The sequence below is a fragment of the Drosophila sulfurigaster genome, chromosome 3, assembly GCF_023558435.1.
Source record: "Drosophila sulfurigaster albostrigata strain 15112-1811.04 chromosome 3, ASM2355843v2, whole genome shotgun sequence".
Taxonomy (NCBI): Eukaryota; Metazoa; Arthropoda; class Insecta; order Diptera; family Drosophilidae; genus Drosophila; species Drosophila sulfurigaster.
In genome coordinates this window covers 18,734,361-18,756,649 of record NC_084883.1, presented here as the reverse complement: position 1 = coordinate 18,756,649, position 22,289 = coordinate 18,734,361, and the positions used below count along the sequence as shown (strand labels likewise).

General features: G+C 40.2%; 5 protein-coding genes across 6 annotated transcripts; 4 read left to right on the top strand and 1 right to left on the bottom strand.

Moving 5' to 3' along the window:
- Positions 1 to 608: 608 nt before the first annotated feature.
- On the top strand, positions 609 to 2,140 carry LOC133843046 (uncharacterized). Its single transcript, XM_062276404.1, has 3 exons — positions 609 to 900; positions 980 to 1,015; positions 1,077 to 2,140. The coding sequence occupies exons 1-3, from the start codon at positions 688 to 690 to the stop codon at positions 1,866 to 1,868; spliced, it is 1,041 nt and encodes a 346-aa protein (XP_062132388.1). The 5' UTR covers positions 609 to 687; the 3' UTR covers positions 1,869 to 2,140.
- Positions 2,141 to 4,064: 1,924 nt separating this feature from the next.
- Positions 4,065 to 5,281, top strand: LOC133843045 (alpha-ketoglutarate-dependent dioxygenase alkB homolog 7, mitochondrial). Of its 2 annotated transcripts, none has more exons than XM_062276402.1 (4): positions 4,065 to 4,217; positions 4,332 to 4,522; positions 4,578 to 4,745; positions 4,805 to 5,281. In XM_062276402.1, the coding sequence occupies exons 1-4, from the start codon at positions 4,157 to 4,159 to the stop codon at positions 5,147 to 5,149; spliced, it is 765 nt and encodes a 254-aa protein (XP_062132386.1). In that variant the 5' UTR covers positions 4,065 to 4,156; the 3' UTR covers positions 5,150 to 5,281. The 2 variants fall into 2 exon arrangements, with proteins under 2 accessions (XP_062132386.1, XP_062132387.1); XM_062276403.1 differs by having other exon boundaries at positions 4,080 to 4,217; positions 4,305 to 4,522.
- Positions 5,282 to 10,119: 4,838 nt separating this feature from the next.
- LOC133841309 (lysosomal alpha-mannosidase-like) lies at positions 10,120 to 13,779 on the top strand. The gene is made up of 5 exons (XM_062273695.1): positions 10,120 to 10,280; positions 10,360 to 10,730; positions 10,789 to 11,259; positions 11,453 to 12,335; positions 12,533 to 13,779. The coding sequence occupies exons 1-5, from the start codon at positions 10,200 to 10,202 to the stop codon at positions 13,727 to 13,729; spliced, it is 3,003 nt and encodes a 1,000-aa protein (XP_062129679.1). The 5' UTR covers positions 10,120 to 10,199; the 3' UTR covers positions 13,730 to 13,779.
- Positions 13,780 to 15,277: 1,498 nt separating this feature from the next.
- Positions 15,278 to 21,852, top strand: LOC133843724 (G2/mitotic-specific cyclin-A). The gene is made up of 7 exons (XM_062277382.1): positions 15,278 to 16,061; positions 16,880 to 17,076; positions 17,154 to 17,403; positions 20,653 to 20,876; positions 21,117 to 21,321; positions 21,384 to 21,631; positions 21,696 to 21,852. Exons 1-7 carry the CDS (start codon positions 15,861 to 15,863, stop codon positions 21,841 to 21,843), a joined length of 1,473 nt encoding a protein of 490 aa, XP_062133366.1. The 5' UTR covers positions 15,278 to 15,860; the 3' UTR covers positions 21,844 to 21,852.
- Positions 18,200 to 19,658, bottom strand: LOC133843594 (RIB43A-like with coiled-coils protein 2). The gene is made up of 2 exons (XM_062277216.1): positions 19,425 to 19,658; positions 18,200 to 19,369 (listed from the first exon to the last, which is right to left on the bottom strand). Exons 1-2 carry the CDS (start codon positions 19,548 to 19,550, stop codon positions 18,350 to 18,352), a joined length of 1,146 nt encoding a protein of 381 aa, XP_062133200.1. The 5' UTR covers positions 19,551 to 19,658; the 3' UTR covers positions 18,200 to 18,349.
- Positions 21,853 to 22,289: the final 437 nt, after the last annotated feature.

Below are 22,289 nucleotides of genomic sequence, written 5' to 3'. Positions count from 1 at the left end.
TGCGTGGGTGTGTTGTATGGCAAAACACATCAGTCCCCATTACAGCCACAACCAGAGTAATCAATCATATTTACAATTACTAATGTAAATTGACGTTAAGAATGGGTGGTCCGAAAATTCAGCACTGCCAATAACATAACATAATTACTCTGCAGTTCGACTTAATTATTTAAGCTGAAAATGTAACATTTAAATATTGCGGCTACATTGTTTTGCAGTGCTGCCAAGTACCTGAGAATATATTTGAATATAACGGCCATGCATTCATATGGTTGCATTGTTTTCAATGCTGCCAAGTTTCAGCAAAACTTTGGCCTGCGATCATATGGCTACATATGGTTTTCCAATGCTGCCAAGCACCAGCAAAATATATATCGTATTTTGTGTTGTCGTTCGACCCTGGTTTAAAATTAATCTTTTGTTAGATGTATACAAAATTAAAGGACATAATATTACTATAAATACTCTTTTAACTAAATAATTAAAAATGTAAAAACATGCAAAGAAATACAAGCGATCACAAGAATACACGATGAGTGTGACCATGCATACTAAAATTCTAAATCGTCGTTATGGTATTTTTGAACATTTTAATTAGTGTCACTCTGGCGCATATTAGCGGCAAAAGTTGGCATCAAAACAATCACAGCCAAATCACGGCGCGTTAATATCTCTCTTGTGTGTAAAATGGAATCCATTAATTTTAACGATTTCACAATAGAAGAGCGCCATGAAATCATCAAAGCGTTTCTTATTAAAATGCGTACAGCGAATTCAATGCAGAGTGCGCAACGTTTCTTCGAATATTACTTGAAACGTTTCTATAAACTGCCATCCAACATAATCGACGATATTATATATTGTCAACGCGCTATGAAAACTTATCTCAGTGTTCATCAGGTGTGTATAAATATGGATAATCCATATAAGTGTTACTAAATTACTAATCCCAACAATGTAACTAATTTCCATCTTACAGCGAATAACAAACTTCTACGCCAATAACTCGATGATAGTAAGTTGTAATTTGTTATTTTCCTTATGCAAACTGATTTTAATTATACTGAAATTTGTAGGACGATGCCACCAAGAAAAGTCGTTTAGTGGAGATAGAAGACATATTGTATGAGCTCAATGCAGAGTGTCAATATTTGGTGATCTGCTTGGAGGAGAATATTGGACATTTCTGTTTGCCATTTACAGAGCAAGAAATGCAGCCAAATGTTGACCTGATCAGCGAAATGGTTAGCGAAGCAGTTGTTCCTCGTGTCTGCGCCAGTCTCTCGCTGTTCAAGCCACACTTTGTGTCAGAGAGACCGACTGAAAGTCAGTTGCTTCGCAAGTACTTTAGCACAGAGACAAAAACTTCGTTAAACGGCAAAGATGAAAGCCCAAAACCAACAAGGATGGTTGCGCCAAACAAGAAGCCTTCTTCAACTGTTGCTGCAATTGCCGCAACCCCGAAGCCAACCGCACCACCGCGTCCAACTGTGAATCGAACATCAAACCCCTTGCTGGAAGTTGCCATCAAGAACGAGGCGGTAAACGTCAGTCGTTTTAACTTGCAACAGGCATTGAAGCGCGCCCGTTTAAACCAACAAGGAGCTGTAGGGGCTGGAGGAGCTGTAGGGGCTGGAGGAGCTGTAGGGGCTGGAGGAGCTGTAGGGGCTGGAGGAGCTGTAGGGGCTGGAGGAGCTGGAGGTGCTGGAGGAGCTGGAGGAAAACCACCAGCATGCGAAACCAAAATAAACAACTCACAAGAGTTGTTTCTTCAAGGCTTTGGTCTTTGTACGCATTCCGAATACAACACCATGAAGTCATCCCAAGCTCATCGTCAGAAACGAAAGCAGAAGCTGGTGCACAAATAGATAAGCATATTTTAACTAATTGTTAAGTTATTACATCAACTGCGCTGTAATCGTTCGCTAAGTTACTTTAATTTTATGCTAAGAACTTGACGTAAGCTTGATGTTTTGAAATTTCATTAATTCTTTCTGAAGTCGATTATTAGTTTTATGTGTATGCACACAAGTGTGCATAGTTGAATTCGCACCGTCAATAACTTATAATTTCATATTTTATACCCGGTAACCACAAACAAGTGAAGCATAATGTTTCGTGGATAATCGTAAATATTTCTAACTTCAATTCTATACTAAGAACATGACTTACTTAATGTTGATATTTTGAAATTTCATTATCTATGAAGTCAATTATTAGTTTTATGTGTATGCACACAAGAATGTGTAGTTGATTTCGCAGTCAGTAACTTTTAATTTCATATTTTGTATCCGGTAAACACAAGCAAGTGAAGCATAATGTTTCGTGGATAATCGTTTATTTCTTACTTTCATTTTATGTTAAGAACTTGACGTCATTTTTATGTTTTGGAATTTCATTAATTAACTCTGAAGTCGATTATTAGTTTTGTGTATTCCACAAGTGTGCATAGTTGAATTCGCACCGTCAGTAATTCGTTATTTGATCTTTAAAATATTTCGTTAATAATCGTATATTTCTTACCCACTTTAATTCTATACTAAGAACTTGACTTAAGCTTGATGTTTTGAAATTTCATTATCTCTGAAGTCAATTATTAGTTTTAAGTATTTCACAAGTATGCGTAGTTGAATTCGCAGTCAGTAACTTTTTGTTTGAACTTGTATACCTGGTAACCATAAGCAAGTGAAGTACAATATTTCGTTAATAATCGTATATTTCTAAGAATATGTGTATAGCTAATTTAAGCAATAAATATATAAGTACCGGGTATCCCGCAACACCTAGAAGCTTTTCTCACTAAAGTAAAAGACAGGGTAATGGCCAGAAAAACAGCATCTCACGGCAGGATTCAGAATACTACACGAGCAGTACACAGAATGAAACAAAACAGAACGAAAGGACAATAGCGCGTAATGGGCCGTTAGTGTAGCGTTGCTTTAGGTGCCGGAGCGGTTGAACGAACGACGCTTCGTTCGGATGACGGTGTTGCTCATTTATCATTTACACACCAACGCACGTTAACACAGATGAACAATGCCAGATACACAGGCGAGAGTTTTTTTTTTCCCGGAGAGTTCTATTGTAGACTGAAAGAAAAATGCCATTAACATTTAATATAGGCGCATGGAGTGGCCCATAGAGCGCGAAAGAAGAGAGTCCCGGTCTCGGTTGCGACCGTTCGGAAGCCCAATTTTTATTCACTCCCTTCTTTGCTTTCCACCAACAAACCATAATATTTGCATTGATGTAATCAGCTTGCGGGCGAGTTCGCCAAATTGGTCCAAAACAAATAAACGTGACCGACTTGCAGTTACCTACAAATGTTTTCAACTATTTACAAGAGTAATATTTCCTTAATTGAACACACTTGAAACGTATTTAAATGTCAGCATTTTTTTAGAACCTTTTTTGCCCTTTCCCTAGTGTAAAGGGTATCAAAATACCAACCCGCATTCCACTCAATTGTGGGGCGGACATTTTCGCACCCTTCTCCATCATCACGTTTTTTACCCCAACGTCCGTTTTTATATTGTTTTACAAATTGTTTGCTTTTCTATGGAACCCTTTTAATTTTGTGGCAGGTAAAATCCGAATACGTAAATTGTAATCCAATAAAAATGATTGAATTATATGCTTTTTGCATCTTGTTGGCAGAGACGTTTAATTTTTATAATTTTACCAACACGTTGAAGCAGAAAATTGTATTCATAATGGCATCATTCGTGCAAGTAAGCAAGTAATAACATTACAATTTAATCCCTTTTTATGTTAGCATACAATTTGTTCATATAAAATTATTTTAAATATTCGATAACGATAACTCGTCAGCAGGCAATTGTGCGCTCAGGGTTGGGTTAGTTATTTAATCCACTTTGATGTGACCACCGCACAATGATTTTTATTCGTATTCAACTTTTTCTTTGATAATAAGAAAATAGGTAATGAATATTTTAAGCATTTGAAACTGTAAAGCAAAAATATGTTCAAAAAGTTGCGCCTTCTTAAAACCGTTTTAACGACAATTCTCTCATACCTAAAAGAGTGTAACCAGATTTCGCCATTTTAAAAGTGGTATATACCAAGTTAGCCGGCTGCTCGTCTGCGGTCACTCTGCTTTAAGTTTAACAAAATAAATAATATTTTGAATAGAAAAATGGTTATTTTTAACAGAAGTGCAGCAATTGGACAAATTCTGCGACGTTGTCATCGTGCTGGTAATTAAAATAGTATAATTAATTATGAAATTATTGTTGTCAACGTCTTCATGCTTGTATTAACCCAAGTGAAACCCGCTGTCGTAGCGTTATGACATTCAATTTCTGCTTTAGTTGCAGCAAAGAATAACAATAATAAATTGACGTGCTTTCATGGACGATGGCCGACTGCAGAGCAACGGGATTTCGAGCAGCACATGCGCATTATTCCAGATTTTATTACCGAAGCAGAGGAACAGCAGCTTCATGAGGAAGTGGAGCCCTACATGAGTCGATTGCGGTACGAGTTCGACCATTGGGATGACGTGAGTGTAGTCAATGCTTTTTGGGGCACCACTAAATCTTAATCTTTTATTCCAGGCAATTCATGGATTTAGGGAAACGGAACGCAAGAAGTGGTATCCCAGCAATCGGGAAGTCCTGGAACGTGTCCGTCAGACGGCTTTTGAGGGCGCAATTATGTCATATGTGCACGTTCTGGATCTGGCTGCTGACGGCGTTATCAAGCCCCATGTGGACAGCACTCGCGTAAGTCGAACAACAGCAAAAACAAATAAAAAGTGCTAATTAGTTCACGCCATTCACAGTATTGCGGTAACACCATTTCGGGCATCAGTTTGCTCAGTGATAGCGTCATGCGCCTGGTGCGTACAAGTGCCGAAAAGTATAAGCAGGGTAACGCTGGAGATGGTCCCTCAAAGGACACCAGTGACAACACCACCGATGACGCGTATCGCCATCAACCGGAGGCAAAGCTGGAAAACAATTTCTATGCAGACATCCTTTTGCCTCGCCGCTCCCTTTACATAATGAGGCACTCAGCACGCTACAATTTCACTCATGAAATCCTGGCCAAGGAGCAGTCGCAGTTCTTGGGCAATCCCATCAATAAGACACGTCGCATATCCATCATTTGCCGCAATGATCCTTAATGCTGACTGAGCGAACTTTGTAATTTTTATTGTTGATCATTTGTTTTCAAGTTGTTAAAATGACTAATGTTGATTATAAAACTGTGATGTCCTTTACAATATATGCTAATATTTTGCCAAATAGTTTAACTAAGTATCATCTCTGCAGTAACATTAGGAATTTCAAGTCCCATGAATCATTTGTGTGATTCGATTGAAAAGGCTTAGGGAACACACATTTACCGCTGTCAACGAGCATATTTTCCCCAAAATGTTTTTTTGCCGGAGGCGTATTTTTTACGCCCTCAACGCTCAAGTATTTGCACAAAAGATTCTCGAGAACCTGTCCAAATCCCTTCGTCAATATTTCTGAGGGCACCGCTGTTGGCGCTTTACACATTTGCCGATAACAAAGCATGACGATTTGCAAATGATGCCATTAATTTTGTGGCAAACACAACAGAGAGATGTGCCTCCTTATGACTATTGTTTATGATGTATGATGAATGAAAGGCAGCCGAGTACTAAGCAAGACTAAGCGCCCAACATTTTTCATCCCCAAACTCTCTCTTAACGCACATCCAAAGCAAAAGCTCGCTCGCTCGCTCTCAGGTTCTCTTGAGCTGTTAAGCTTTAAAATGCAATCCATATTACTGTTAATCCCTCTTACTTATAATCAAGGTTCAATACGAGAAACAGATTAACTGTAAATTAAAGTGAATAATGCTAAATCAAGAAAGAGAAAGAGTAAAAGTTGAGCATTAATGTAAGGATTTAGCAGACCTTTGTGTAATCCCTTCAAGTGCTTATTAAATAGCAATTTCGACACACTTAGTTGCGATTAGGTAAATAATTGCTTAGATCAAGAATGTTAATCTGATTATAGAAAGAGCCAAGTTTCTTTGATAGTTGAGAGCCGGTGCCCAAACGTTTGAAGAGCTCAAATCATTTTAAATGAAAGCAGAGATGAAGAAAACACCTGAGCTGCCCAGCCTGGCTGCAGGTGAGTCAATAAAAAGACCATCAACATTTAGTGCTTCTCGAAAATCAGCTCAACAACAATGCGAAATGGCAAAGTGGCCAACCTCTGGAGCCCCCCCTTTTCGCCCCCGAATTGACTGCGCCTCCCTCTCTCCATCCGGGGAACAATATAGGAAAACATTGAGAGAAAACCCAAACGGCAGCTGAAACTTTGTACAAATTATCAACAGTTAAACAGTTTGCAACTGGGACGACATTTTCGAGTGGCAACCCTTAAAAAGGGACAAAATGCCGCTGAAAGAACTTTTATTTGAGGCTCCTTTATTTCGGCTATTTGGCCGTTATTATTATTTGCATGGAAAACCGCAGTCTCATTCAAAGCGTCCATCCACTCATAACAATTTCATCCTTTCAAAAAGTCTCCAAGTTGCACATTTCAATTCTAAACTTTTTTCCGCTCCTCCTCTCAGTCTCTGTCTAGCCCTTTGACTTTTCTGCATTTGGGTCTTAACTGTGATTTACTGACATTTTGGAAGTAAGGAAGTCAACGAAACAAAAAAATGAAAATGGGAGAATTGTGCAAATGTTCACTTATTATTGCTGCCTTACACATATTTTATTATAACCGTTGCATTGCAGGTACAAGCTTAAAACGAAAAAGTAATATTAAGTATACGTCTGGAGGACTAGATGAAGGACACTACGCTAGCTTGAGTTACAAACAGATTAACGGTATTTTGTTGTTTAAAAGGATAATCTTTATTTTTAATTTCATTAAACTCTTACTTTTAATTTCATTAAATTCCCATTCCGGATTTCCACATATCTTACGTTAAAGGTCATACATCGTAATTAAATGAAACCACACAAGAATTCGCTTTGAATCTTCATAAAGAGAGGTGAAAGCCAGAGCATTAAGAAGTGCCTTGGGGCAAGTGGCGGTTGCATAGAACCATAGAAGGAATTGCGCTTCTGACGCAACTTTGTCGACGATGTTAAAAGGACACATTTTTGTCGCGTTTTCAAGTGGCTCCTCTACTAAATACTTTTTTAAGTGCCAGAGCAACTGCAGGGCAGCTAAGCGCATTTTCTGTAATTCCTCAGTTCCACCGCTTCTCTCATCCGTGCTCTCAACTCGGAAGAAATCCAATTAAATTGCATACTTCTTGCATCTTTTTTTGTAGTGAATTTCGTTGAGTTGCAGTCTTTACACCCTTTCAATATGAGTGGACATAATATCTTGGACTCGGAAACAGTTAACTAACCAAAACACCATAAATTATACTACCATTTATGCTAATATATACAGCAATAGCAATAATCATTCTTAATCTCAAGATAAGCTCGCAGTGTTTATGTTGATGAAGAGGCTCATAAAATGAGTAATTCTGTCCACGATGCCATAAACGAAGTATAAATATAGTTGGTCATTATTGAATCAATTAAGTAATTGCTATCTAACTTAGCTTTCTCCATCGATCTGATAATATGTATTTTAAAGCAGGGTATCTCACTGCCAAAGTCATCTGCATATTTATTTGTCCGACTCCCTTCTTAAAACACAATGCTCTGACTTGGCAAAAGAGCAACTGGGCACATAAAGCTCACTTTGCACAAGGGTCGGACCCTACTAAGCGTTTTATTTTATAAACAATGGGCTGCAATTGTAATTTTCTCAAAATTGAATTTATTTATTTCAGATTGTATTATAATTAAATTTGACTGCGACACTTTAACGATTTATTTATTCTCTTGAACTTTAAATATTTTACTTAAATTTGTATCCTAAGCAGAAGTACATTGTCGGGCAGAGGGAATCTTCATCCGTCGATTTGTCCACTTTTTCCACTTACTCGGTTTAATTGAGCATAAATTTTTAATGCTCTTTGCCTGAATTGTTGAGACAGCTTCAGGACTGGGGAGAAAGTGAAACACCATTGCGAATGATTTAATAGACTTTTAAGTCAACTCCCTTGAGAGCAGGACATTAAGCGTGAAAGCTTTTCTCCTCTCATGTCCTGCCAAGGACATAACATATATTTTAAATGCCAGTCACCTGGCGAAACTTCTGTTAATTAATCATCGTAGTTAATTGCAACATTTTTTCTGAATTTAGAAATTGGAAACTCCGTGAACCACTTTCAAATTCTGTATATGGTATTATTAACTTTATTTATGTTTTGCACTTTCAGATCACGAATGTTGTAGATGTTTATTACAACACAGCCCCCAATCGAATGCCAATTTGAGTACAACATTTAAAGTGTCTTTGGTGAATAAAAACACTTAAGCAGAGTCTAAATTCCGTTCAATAAACAAATTAATCTTTCAAGAATGAAAGTGTATATAGTTCGCTGATTATCGCTCTTTGGTAACTTGGTACGAATTCATAAAATATAGTAAAGGGTAATGCCATTTGGCAAGTAATCAATTAAAATCCATTTAAGTGAAACCCAATAAGGCATCGATTACAAATAGTATAACTTTGAATTTTCAAGTGCTTCTGCCATGCGAGATATCAATAATTGCAATTGCCACTTGAGATTACGCTTATTATGAGCGCCATACGCAAATACGACCCACATGAAGAACTCCAAAGACCCCTACCCGGAAAAGAACTTTCATTAGGCCAATCCATAATATTGTTACTTTTATAAAGGTAATAAAGATGTAAAATGCTCATAAAATTAAAGCGATTTCCAAACATAATAAAGTATATTTTAAATTTTTGCTTTATTAACCCACTTTTATGTAGCTGCTCTTAATTTAAAGATTATTGATTTTACAAATCAATAACAATAATTTCTTATTTTCTATATTAATTTAATTTTATTTTATATTCCATATTCATTTTATTTGCAATTTACTTATTTATTCTTTAGAGAAGGTGGATCAAAGTCTACTGTTAAAAGTATTCAATGCGTTCTTTATTTATAATTGTATTTTAAACTTATTGTTATATTCGAAATATTAAGAACATAACCCAACTCTTATTCAGACTACTAAAATGATACTCCATTCATTCGTTCTTCAGTTTCTGCACTAAGCTATCGGGCAGCCTTGAAAACATAACAGTGAAATCTTTTTAATATACAAAAAAAACTAAACAGATTGCTGAATACAACAAATTAATAAATGAAATTGTTCTTTAATGCTTATTATTTTTTTTAAATTCACAGCCATAATTATTATTTTTTTATTAATTTACAATCTACAATTTTATACCACTTACCCAAGATTGATTATTAGTATATAAACAGAAAGTATCATAAGTATTATATTCTAAAATATATATATATATATTATACATTTTTCCGATAAAAATTAAAAAGAATCTTATAAAAATATAATAATATAAACTAATTTAACAAAATTCATTACTCAAGGCTCAACTTCATTCGTTCTGCTGATTCTATTCTAAACATTCTCTCAAACTTGAAACCATTGTTGTGAAACGTTTTTAATTACAATTTAAAACAGATAATATACGAACGATGCACTTCAAATCAATCTCTTGCATGACAAACAATGTTATTTCTTCGGAATTGTCTGATAATTTTGTGAAGAAGGGTATTTAGTCATAGACTTATCTCAACGGAATATTACTTTTCAGATTTGTTTAAATTATTGAATTTACTTCTAACTATCAATGGCTATTGATAGCAACAATCTACGCATAGTCTTAGAGAAAATCCCCTCAATTTAACCCCAGACTGATCTCCCCGAACTGACAATGAGCATAAAATTGTATCCAAGCTAGTTAAGCCCTACTGTCGAGCGCTTATCAACAACTTAAAGAGCTCAATAGTAATATACTTTATATGCACTCACTAGTACATGGATACAACACTCTTGAGTGCTACATACTATATACTGTATGCGATATGTAAGCATGAGTGTGTGCCTCTAATCCGGGCGCGTTTCAGCGTTATCGGTAGAAGGGGCTCATCGTGGGGTCTAATCGTTGGGGTCGCTCGCAAATAGCGACTATAAAAGCAGTTTCACTTTGCCTTAGTTTCCAGTTGTCACTCAGAGTCGTTCAGTGGAGCTGAGTGAATTATTAAGTAGTAGTTGGAATAGATTGAGAACAATGAAGTTCCATTGGGGAATCGTTTCTTTGCTGGCTGTGCTCTTGCTGGCCAACCAAGCTCAAGCAATGTGTGGCTATGAGGTAAATACTACAACAAATCGAAATTTAATAAGTATACTTCATAAACTCCCTCTCTGTCTCTCTCTCTCTCGCTTTGCAGTCATGTCCAGCCACCAAGGCGAACATGATCAATGTGCACTTGGTGCCACATTCCCATGACGATGTCGGCTGGCTTAAGACCGTGGATCAGTATTATTATGGCGCCCGCAACAACATTCAGCATGCTGGTGTTCAGTACATTTTGGACTCTGTCATTCAGGAGCTGTTGAAGGATTCAAGCCGTCGCTTTATCCAGGTGGAAACCTCATTCTTCTTCAAGTGGTATCAAGAGCAAACCGAGCAAGTGCAGCGTCTGGTCAAGAAGTTGGTCAATGAAGGTCGTTTGGAATTCACTGGCGGCGCCTGGAGCATGAACGATGAGGCTGCTGTTCATTACCAGAGCGTCATCGATCAGTTCTCGCTGGGATTGAAGTAAGTAAAAAAAACGAAGTGACATTTAATGAAAGCTGCTAACCATGCTTCCCTGCAGAGTGCTTAACGATACTTTTGGCGCCTGTGCTCGTCCACAAATTGGCTGGCAAATCGATCCTTTCGGTCACTCTCGTGAGATGGCTTCGATCTTCGCCCAGATGGGCTTTAATGCCGAATTCTTTGCCCGCATGGATCACAGGGAGAAGAGCAAACGTCTTGAAGATGTGGCCATCGAAATGATTTGGCAATCGAGTGCTGCTCTCAAGGATTCCGACATCTTCACCGGTCTTCTCTACCGTCACTACTCAGCACCACCCGGCTTCTGCTTTGATATTCTGTGCAGCGATGAGCCCATCATCGATAGCAAGAGCTATGACAACAATGTCAAGTCCCGTGTGGATGATTTCATCAACTATGTGAAGACCATGTCGAACTCCTTCAGGGCCACCCACATCATGGTGCCCATGGGTGACGATTTCCAGTACGAGGATGCCGAAATCAACTACAAGAACATGGACAAGCTGATCAAGTAAGTACGAGGGTAAAAACGAGCAAATACGAGGCAGATACAATCAACCCTGTCAATCCGTCTTTCTGTCTGTCCGTCTATATGAACCTGTTATTCTCAGCGACTGTTAAAGCTGGAGACACCATACTGCATAACAACTTTTGATAGACTCGCAATATAATTGGTTTTTAATCCGTTGCTAATAATTTTCCAGATATGTCAACGAACGTCAGGTCTCCGGCTCCAAGGTGAATGTGTTCTACTCGACGCCCTCTTGCTACGTCTATGAGCTGCATCAGATGATGCTCACCTGGCCCAACAAGACACAGGACTTCTTCCCCTATGCCAGTGACTCGCACTCCTACTGGACCGGTTACTTCACCTCACGTCCCACCCAGAAACGCTTTGAACGCGACGGCAATCATCTGCTGCAAACTGTCAAGCAACTGAGCGCATTCGCCAAATTGACCAACGAGAAGCAAACTGAAGATTTGGATGAATTGCGTCAAGTGATGGGTATCATGCAGCACCACGATGCCATCACGGGCACAGAGAAACAAGCTGTAGCCAGGGATTACGATCGTCTGCTCAACGATGCCGTGGTCCATGCCCAGGACAATGCTCGCGATGCTCTGCGTGTGCTGACCAATCTGACTGCTGGAGAATTCGACAGCTGTCTGGAGGTGAACATCAGTGTGTGTGCTTTCACCAAGGACAGTGCCAACAATGTGGTGGTCACCCTGTACAATGCATTGGCGCATTCCTCCTCGCAGTATGTGCGCATACCCGTTAAGGAGGAGAACTATCTGGTCACGGACGAAAAGGGTCGCGAGGTCGCATCCGAGCTGGTGCCAGTGCCATGGCAAGTGCTTTCCATTCAACACCGTTCGAACAACACTCAGCATGAGTTGGTCTTCAAGGCCACCGTTGACAAGATTGCCAACTTCTACATTCGTGTGCTGCCTGGAGGAAAATCGCTGTCCGAGAACCAAGTGACCCGCAGTCGCTTCGAGAAGCTGCATGCCATCAAGCAACGTCTGGCCAAGGCGGTGCCTGCTGATGAGAATGACGATGATGAATTCACTGTCCAGAACTCGGTAAGTTGGCTCACTTTAAACGCATTCCATTCCTCAAGATAAACCCCTTAAAATCCAAATTTAAAAAAACCTGAACTCAGTCCTTAAAGACATACATACCTAGACACTGAGTCTCCTATCTTTAACCACTTTGACTTTTTCTGCATAACCCCATCAATTCGTCAATCACCCACTAACTTCTCCTTTCCCTTTTACAGCTTGTCAAGCTGACCTTCGACAGCGACTCTGGCCGCCTTAAGAACGTTGAGATGAACGGCGTCTCGGAGAACATTGAGCAGACTTTCGCCATCTACAAGGGCGCACGTGGTGACAATGGAGCCTCCGAGAGACGTTCCTCTGGTGCCTACATCTTCCGTCCCGATGGAGACATCAACATCCTGTCTGACAGCGTTGACTATACAGTTTACGATGGAGAACGCGTCAAGGAAGTGCATCAGCACTTTAACGAATGGATTTCGCAAGTTGTTCGCATCTACGAGGGTGTCAATCGTGTGGAGTTCGAGTGGCTGGTTGGCCCAATTCCCATTGATGATGATACTGGTCGTGAGATTGTCACCCGCTTCAAGAGCGATCTCGCCTCGAATGGCGTCTTCTACACCGATTCCAATGGCCGCGAGATGATCAAGCGTGAGCGCAACCTTCGTGAATACTTCGAACCCGACATGAGTGAGTCTGTGAGTGGCAATTATTACCCTGTGACTGCTCGCATTGCTCTCGAGGATCAGCAGAAACGCATTGCCCTGTTGAACGATCGTGCTCAAGGTGGTTCCAGTCTGGATGATGGTCAACTCGAGTTGATGTTGCATCGCCGTCTGCTCAATGATGATGCTTTCGGTGTAGGCGAAGCCCTGAACGAGGAACAATTTGGCACTGGACTGATTGCTCGCGGCAAGGTCTATCTGATCCTCAACTCTGTTGATGCTAAGGCCTCGACTGAGGAACGCCTTGCTCAACATGAGATTCATTTGCCCTTCTGGAAATTCTTCAGTAACTCAAACACTGCCAGCTCGGTGAAGCCCCAATCGCTTCCCGACTTCAGCGACTTCCCACAGTCGGTCAATCTGCTCACCTTGGAGCCATACTCTAGCGATGAGATCCTTTTCCGTGTGGAGAACTTCTTGGATGAGACTGAGGGTCACATTGTCAGCTTTAACATTCGCCACATCTTCGATTCATTGGGCGGCAAGGAGATTCGTGAAACCACTCTGGATGGCAACATGGCCCTCGATGAGGTGAAACGTTTTAAGTTCCATCACGACGGTTCTCTGCCCAAGACTCTTGAATATTACACTACTCCATTCGAGCCATTGGCTGTCAATGCCGATGATGACTCATCCAAATTCAGTGTCACACTGAACCCCATGCAGATTCGCACCTTTATCATTAAATGGTAATAACATTAAATTATATCATCAATAAACTACATTAGAAAACATAAAAAAAGACTTTAATATTCCTTAGATCTGAAATTGGTTAAAATCGACAATAACACACAAAGGAGTACCAACTGAAAATGTTGTTGCCTTAGCTCTCATAATCTTTAAGAAATAGGTGTTTAAATCAATGGTCAAACGGTCTGAGAGATAAAGAAAACAATATTAACTCAGCAAGAATTATCATAGTTATGAAAGATGTCTGCTTCTCTCCTACATTTCTGATAAACCAAAAATCGGCACACCTTTCTCTCTTTTGTGTATCGGGTATCTAATCTCTTGTTAGCATTAATGCGTTAAGGGTATAAGCCCAGCTAATGCTTTGAAGTTTCTGCGGTTTCTCAACAACAACAGGCGCCAACGAAGCCGCAAGAAAACTTTTGCTTGGAGGACACCCACAACCTGACCAATTGACGCCACTCTTTGCCACATTGCTTTAACTGGGTCAAGGCTGCAAGCTGACACGAGTCGTCGCTTTAAGCCACAGTCACATTCGGATTTTCATAGACTCCGAGTATTTCCCGGCTAATTTGCTAAGACATATAGGTAAGTCTGTATATTGCGGAGATTTGCCGCGCTGCAGATGTTTATCATTGGGCAACGGGAGTCAAAGACAAGCGACTGTATGGCAGCTGTGTGACCAGAAGTTTCCCTTGTCTTCGCCTCTCTGAGGTCGTCTCTACCTGAGGTTGGGTCAGGTCGTTTGCTGCGATTTGCAACAGAGAATTGTTGCGCAAAATGCACAAAAGAAAAGTGCAGATCCCTTTTGCTATTCTTATCACATTCTTAGCAAATATAGACTATGTACTTTCATTATATACAATAACTGGATCAAGGTGGTTCTCAAGACCTTACCGCGTGCCATATCTCCTTAAACTGTCTTTAAATAAGGCAAACTTCAATTCAACATAATAATTAAACTATTAATTATTAATTTTTTGTAAATATTAATTTAAAATAAATAAATTATTGAAGGGAAATACTCTCAATGTAATATAAGATGATTTAAAACTGTAACTCAATTAGACGTATACCTAAAAATTCAAAAAATTGAAATTCACAAAGTTAAAACAGATCGAAAGAAAAATAATTAAAATACTTAGATTTAATTTTTAACGTTAAAACTCTTAAAGCGATAAATATACATAATAAGTGACAAATACTTTTCCAATGTGAATAAAAATTCGGCAACAAAAAAGATTGGATTAATTTTACATAAAATTCTAAGTTAAAATATTTAATACTTTACATTATGCATTGAATTTGAGTATTTAATAATTGCAAGCAATTTAAAAAATAACAATAATGATAGTTTATCAGATCATTTCGATAACCGATAACTATTTAAGTTCGAAAAATTCACGCTACCAAACAAGTAAACAAATATGCATTTGTTATATTTGGTACTTTTTCGAAGTAAAATAGCACATTTTAAATTCAACTTGTGGTCACACTGAAATGATCGAATTAATGCGAGTTGGCTTTGTAGTTGACCGGGAAAAAATCAAAAACTCATAGCTCTCCGTGCGAACGACAAGCATTAATTCGGGACTCGCACACGGTGACGGAATATAAAAGAAAGCAATGTTAATGTTAATTTAAACGTGGTTGTCGTATTTTGTGTATTTGGAAATTTAATGGAATTGCTTTGAAAACGTTAAGGTGTTAGTGAAAGTTAAATAAATTACAAAAATATATATATATTGTACGCGTCTTTAGTGTCGAATGCCACAATTTGTACTTGATAAATCTTTATTGTGTGTGTGCATGTGTGCGAAGTTGAGCATATACACGCACATATAGCAGCATAAATGTTAGTGTGAGTGTAAGCCGAAGCGACTCAACAAACGACGACATTTCGAAGTGGACGACGCCGTCGCAGCAGCAGCAGCTGAGCCAAAGAAACAAATTTTAATACACACACACATACTCACGCACAAAATAAAGAGAAGCGTAGATAAAGCCACCATTTTACAGTATCGAAAAAAAGAGCAAGGCGCAAGTCGAAAGTCAAAGCGCCTTTGGATACAATACAAATATATTGCAGCAACACTTTCGTATTGCCGTGTAAATTCACTTACTGTTTTCAATAATGGCAAGCTTTCAAATACATCGTGACATCAACGGAAAGGAGAATCCGAACATTATGAATCTCAAGGAGAAGGCAGTTTTGGGAGCTGGTGGCAAGCAGCAAATTAAGGCAAATGTGCTTGCACCGCGCGCCAATTCGGGCGTGCTGGCTACGAACAACACCAACGTGCCGCGCGGCATTCCCGCACCCTCCGGCAAAGCGGTAAGGTTCCATCACAATTCCATCCCAAAACTTTGTTGCTGTTGTGTGCGTTAAAATGCAGCTGCCCCTCCTGCTCTCTCTCTCACTCTAACTCAGCTTTAGTGGTGGCAACGATCGTTGTTCCTGTGAACAGCGGTGGTGGTGGGTTTCATGTTGTGTCTGCCTGTCTATCTGTGTTCCAACAAATTTGTATGCTAAATAATTATTTTTGTAGATAAGCTTTTGCAACTATTTTTTTTTTATTCCCAAACTCAAACCTACTGATATGCATTCGCACTTTTTGCGCGCAATCGCGCCTAATCTGCAAAACTAACCTAGAAATGCATACTTCAATACTTTACTCTGGCGCGCATTTTTCTTCCAACAACAACAAAGTGAGCACAGGGACTTGCAGAGAGAGTAATAATAGCAAACAGGCAAACGAGCTCTTGTGCACTGCAATGCAATTGCTATGCTCACCTCACACATACACATGCGCAGGCAGTGAGTAGCGAGTGTGTGTGCGTGCATGTAATAGAGAGAGGGAGAGCGAGATAAAGAAGACCCAGGGAAGCCTGCAAAGGGCGCGCACAGTGAAAGAGTAACAACAGCAACAACAACGAAATGCGACTGCGCAACTCCCGTAACAGGATTTTTCCAAAAGTGGAAAACACGAATAGACGCAAGGCAAGACAGCAACTGGCGTTCGCTCGTTGTTGTCAGACTGTTTGTTCGCTGCACAAACGCACACACACATACATATATATATTTTGAGCGAGTGCGCTTTACTAATTGATGTATTTGTGTGCGTGTGTGTTTGTTTTTTGTATTCTATGTAGCCTCTTCGTGATCTTGGGGTGGAAAACGCTGGCTATGGCGTCGGTGGCGGCCCTAAAAAATCAAATGCTGTGCCCGTGGAGCAATTCAAGACATTCTCGGTATACGAGGACAATATCGATACACAGGTGCAGCTGCAGTCCCAACTCAATGCCAATGCTGCCGATAAGGAGAATATTCAAAAAGACAATGGCAAATTGTAAGTGCTGCCCAACAACATTGATACAAATTCTCCATTTCTCCACTTTACGCTGTGGTTTTGCCTACTTCTTGTAGCGAATCGATGCCAAAACAACATGGCTTTCAACTGGATAACACGCCCATGTCCGTCACCGATGTGCTGTCTCCAATGTCCGTTGACCGCTCTATCGCTGAAGCCAACACTAGCCTCACTGAGGACATGCTAAACGCCAGCGATGCTTCTGTGGTCGCAAAAGCTGAGCTGATGCCACGCAATGATCGGCAACGATTCTTTGAGGTGGTTCAGTATCAACAAGACATCTTGGAGAATTTCCGAGAGAGCGAGGTGAGTGACTAAACTTATATATGTAGTTTGTTTTCTCTAAATATAGGCAATTATATATATATTTTTTAATTTAAATATTAAAAAAAGTGGGCAGTGATTATAAATTACAATTTTAACTCAATTACTATACCATAGCTTTATGTTTATTTTCATTTTAAATTATATATTTCGATTATAGTTGGTAATCAACTTAAACTAAAAAAGGTTTATGATAAAAATAATTGATTAGCTTAGTTCAATTTATTCCCTTTTTACCTATTTATTAAATATTTTGAAATCTTATAAAGTATATGCTTAGTTATCAATCTTCCTAGACCCTCTCTTCTAATTTGTATCTAAGAATTTCATCACAACTGCAGTTGTGTCCTCCATCTGGTGCGTATCTTGTCACGCACTTAACCAAAACCATTTTCCATTTCCGTCAACTAATAGTGTGTATACATGTTGTCTACTTACACACACATTTATACTCAACTGCATATTTGTATGTGTGTGTAGAGAACCCTGTCCGCACCCTAATGGTGACGATGTCTTCGCGCGTCGTTGCCTTTTTTCTTTTCTTTGCCTCTTTCTTCCTTTTTGTTGCCTGCATCGCTGGCTCTGTTTATCGTTTACCATTCGAAATAACCCGGCGCCGTCTTCATTTCTCTATTGTTGTCCCACTCTGTCTGGAAGGCTGCTTTCCAGTCTTGGCATGATTGCGCAACTGGAACGAGCGCAGCTGGCCGTCCATTTGGTTTCGTGTCCACCCAGAGAGATTCCCTATTTAAAACTACAACTGCAAAACACGTCAACATTTAATTTAAGCTTTATTTAACTTGTTTTTGCCCTGTTCTCTTGCACGTGTGTGGAACTGCATTCGCAGTTGACCTGAGAGTAATGTAGAGTTCAAGTACAGTGCTGCCAAAGCAATTCCACACACGACAACAATAAAAGAGTGATCAAGTTAACGCGATGTCTTGTTAAACTGATCGTAAAAGTCGTCGTAGACAGCATTGCTGAGCTGCTCGAGCGAATCCTTACGCTGCTTCTCCTGCTCAATGGCCAGCTTCGCATTGTCGCGCACCAGATCATCGAGCTGCTGCTTGTACTTGCGATCCATGTCGATCTGCTTGTGCATCAGCGAGCGATCCATATTGATGGCATACTGCTCCCACTGCTTGTCCATCAACTGTGCCTCCGTCTTGCGCTGCAGCGTGTCCGTCAACTGTTGCACCTGCCCCTTGCGGAAGTCGCGCAATTCATCTGGAGTCATGCCGCGATACATGAAGGCGATCTTCTTGTTGGGATTGGTGCGCGACTGGGCGACATCGGGATTCTCCGTGAGCATGTCACTGGACAACATGTTATAGATCTCGGCCATGTCATCCTCGTAGGTCTCCTGCTTTTGGCGCTGGCGATTCTCCTGTTTCTGCTTGGCCAAGTTGATGTTGAACTGCCGAATCTTGTGTATGATTTGATGGCGCATACGGTGATCCGACTTGGCCATCTCCTCCAGATGCTTGTCGCGACACCAAACACTCTCCATGTACACATTGTCGGCCTGGCGACGCGCCTCCTCCGCCTGCTTGCGTTCCATCACCTGCTGATCGAGCCAGGCGCGTTGCTGCTCCCGCTGACGCACCTGACGATCACTCTTGTTGAGATCCTCGCCGTAAAAGATCTGCGCACTGGAAATGCCCAGTGTGATGTCTGCATCGGAGATGCGTACTGGCGTCGATTTCTTCAAGTAGTTGGGATCATTGAGATCGAATTCGCGTCTCTGATCCTTGCGTTGATAGCGACAACGATAGAAATTCAGATCCGAGTCCATGATGCGTTTCTCCTTCTCCAGTTCCTTCTCCTTGGCGGTAATCAGACGCTTTTGCAGCTGCTCCTGCTCCTCGTAACGTTTATCGCACTCCAGCTGCTCACTTGCCTGTTTCTTCTTCTCCCTTATCTGTCGCTCCAGCGTATCCAAGTCGAGCTGAAGAAAAGAATACATTAGAAGAGGAAAAAGGTTTAGTTTACCCCAGACTTACTCCAAAAAGCCGCTGCTTGGCGTTGAAGATGCGTTTCTTGCGCTCCTCTTCATACTGCTCCCGTTTCTGCAGCTTGATCGCCTCGCTGAGATCATCCTTGGTACACAAAGCCATTTTGAGCGTCATGTTGCAGCTTTAATCTCCTATTTGTCCGCTTCAAATGTAGTCTATTCCGTGTGAAATTTGTTTGCTTTCTGAAACAGAAATTCAAAGGAAATTTTAGTATATCGAGTTTGATTGTTGCTTGGTTGCCGGGTCGATTGTTGGTAGGTAGCTTTGTTTATAGTGTGACAACCCCATTAAATAGGATATTAAATATTTATTTTCTTAACTATTTATAATACTTTTTAATACGATACTACCTGAAAAAAGGAGCTTAAAGTATCCGATATCGAAAGAAAGAAATGCTTTTAATAAAGAATTTCACTAGAATATTAAGCTAGTTCATTATTTATTCATTCATTATCAGCTTACTTAGCTGCAATGTAATGATATTACTTATGTATTTTAAAATTTCCCTAAGACATTCCCTATTCTATTATGCTACAAAGAAAGCAATACCAGCCTAATGACTTCATAAGAATGGATTTTAAAAATGAACCCTAAACCGATTCGTAGAACTCCCAAACTTTAGGTAAAAATCACAATTTCATGCAGTTTGTCCGAATGGTCTCTTTAGTGGCTTTTCCGGTGGCGTTTGACGTGTCCAATAATCGTTAAGCTGGCTATTAAATAAACACCTAATGTACATATCGGGCTCGTATTGCCGTTTCGGCCAAGATTTGTGCTCGGAGAGCGTTGTTCGTATTTGGATGCGGCTCACGTACTGCGAAATAACCAATAAACAAATAAAAATTGGTAAATTCGATTTCAGGCGAGAGAGAACGAGAAGGGAAGCAAAACGTTGTGCAGGGAAATTGCGTTGCGAACGAGTTTAGTTCCCAAGCGTAGTTTTGTTTTTGTTTTTTCAAGTTTCGGTTACTTTTTTTTTGTTTTGTGTGCAAGAACCAACTACGAATATAAACGAGTGTGAAATCTACAAATAAAAATTAAACGTAAAGTCTTTAGTTTTACCAGCCTATAATTGTATGTGTAAACAATACGAGTTTGATTGACGCTGATTGTTTAACGCTCTTTTTTGTTTACCACTTCACACTTGTGGCAGACTATTGCTTAGGTATTATGACTTGTTAACTCACATCTCCGCATCGCTTTCTCGTATTTGCAGAAGAAGCATCGCCCCAAGCCGCAGTACATGCGTCGCCAGACTGACATCAATCACTCGATGCGCGCCATTCTGGTTGATTGGCTTGTTGAGGTCGCCGAGGAATACAAACTGGACACGGAAACTCTCTATCTGACAGTGTCCTATCTGGACCGCTTCCTTAGCCACATGTCAGTGAAGCGCGCCAAGCTTCAGCTGGTTGGCACTGCGGCCATGTATGTCGCTGCGTAAGTAATCCAATGAGTCCCCGCCCCCTCCTACACTACTCTCGTATGCCCAAGCTGTAGCTTAGGGACACAACATGTCAACACTTAACGCCGCTCTGTGATGATTGATTCGTTCATAGTTTATGGCAGCACACTTAGCTAATCAAATTGCTGTGTGTGTCAGGGGAAGGAAGTGGTCATCATTTACACACTCATCCTTTGGCAATTGAAATTGTAACCGTATGTTTATTCTGCTTGTAGTAAATATGAGGAGGTCTACCCACCGAACGCTAGTGAGTTTGTCTTCCTCACTGACGACAGCTATACACAGGCCCAAGTGCTGCGCATGGAGCAAGTGTTCCTCAAGATTCTCACCTTCAATTTGTCCACACCAACACCTTACGTTTTCATGACCACCTATGGCGTGATGAGCGATATGCCCGAGAAACTCAAGAGCTTGGCCTTGGTAAGGCGATGTCAATAGTTCCTCTTTAACATCAACTAATTTGAATTACTTGTGTATTGCAGTACATTTGCGAGTTGTCACTGCTGGAGGGAGAGACTTATATGCAATATTTGCCATCACTGATGTCGTCTGCTTCGCTCGCTTTGGCACGTCACATTTTGGGTATGCAGATGTGGACGCCAGAGCTGGAAAAGATTACCACATACTCGTTGGAGCAATTGATGGATGTGGTGGTGCTGCTCTGCAAAACACACAAGGGCGCCAAGGACCTCAGCACTCAGGCCATACAGGAGAAATACAAGCGAGACAAGTAAGTTTGTAACTGGCCAGCAAACATTTCAATTTGAGTAATTATACGTTTTACTTTCTTGCAGATACAAGAAGGTGGCAAACATCGAGAGCATACAACTTAGCAAGGAAAACATGGAGGATCTATTGCAGGCGTACAAGGCAGCCTGCTCAACGGACTTATTGTTTGGCCTGAATGAGGATTCGAAAGTCGATTTGTTTTATAAGTTTTAAGTGTTTTTTTACAAAACAGCATCAGCCATGATCATATTGTATTGTAATTTGTAGGTTAGCGTTTTGCATTGTAAAACCCTTCTGCTACATATCTAGTTGTATTCGTTATAGATTAATGTAAGTACGATTAAGTTGAGAACTGCTGCCAGCTATCATCATCTGCCAAAGCGACGCACGCGGAATGAAACGAGCAAGCACTGTCACTGCCATCTAGATACAAATTTTGATCAATTTACACTCTGGCGAGGTATTGGACGATTTAATATGCTGACTAAGCTAACAAACAACATCATTGCTACTATCAAGAGAACAACGCACACACACCACACACAAGATTTGAAGTCCTCAGCGCGAGTTTGTCACGCCAAGCGTGCGCAGCAGCAAATGATTTAATAGAAGAAACATGGAATAAAGCACCTCACAAAACAAAACAAAAAACTAAAACG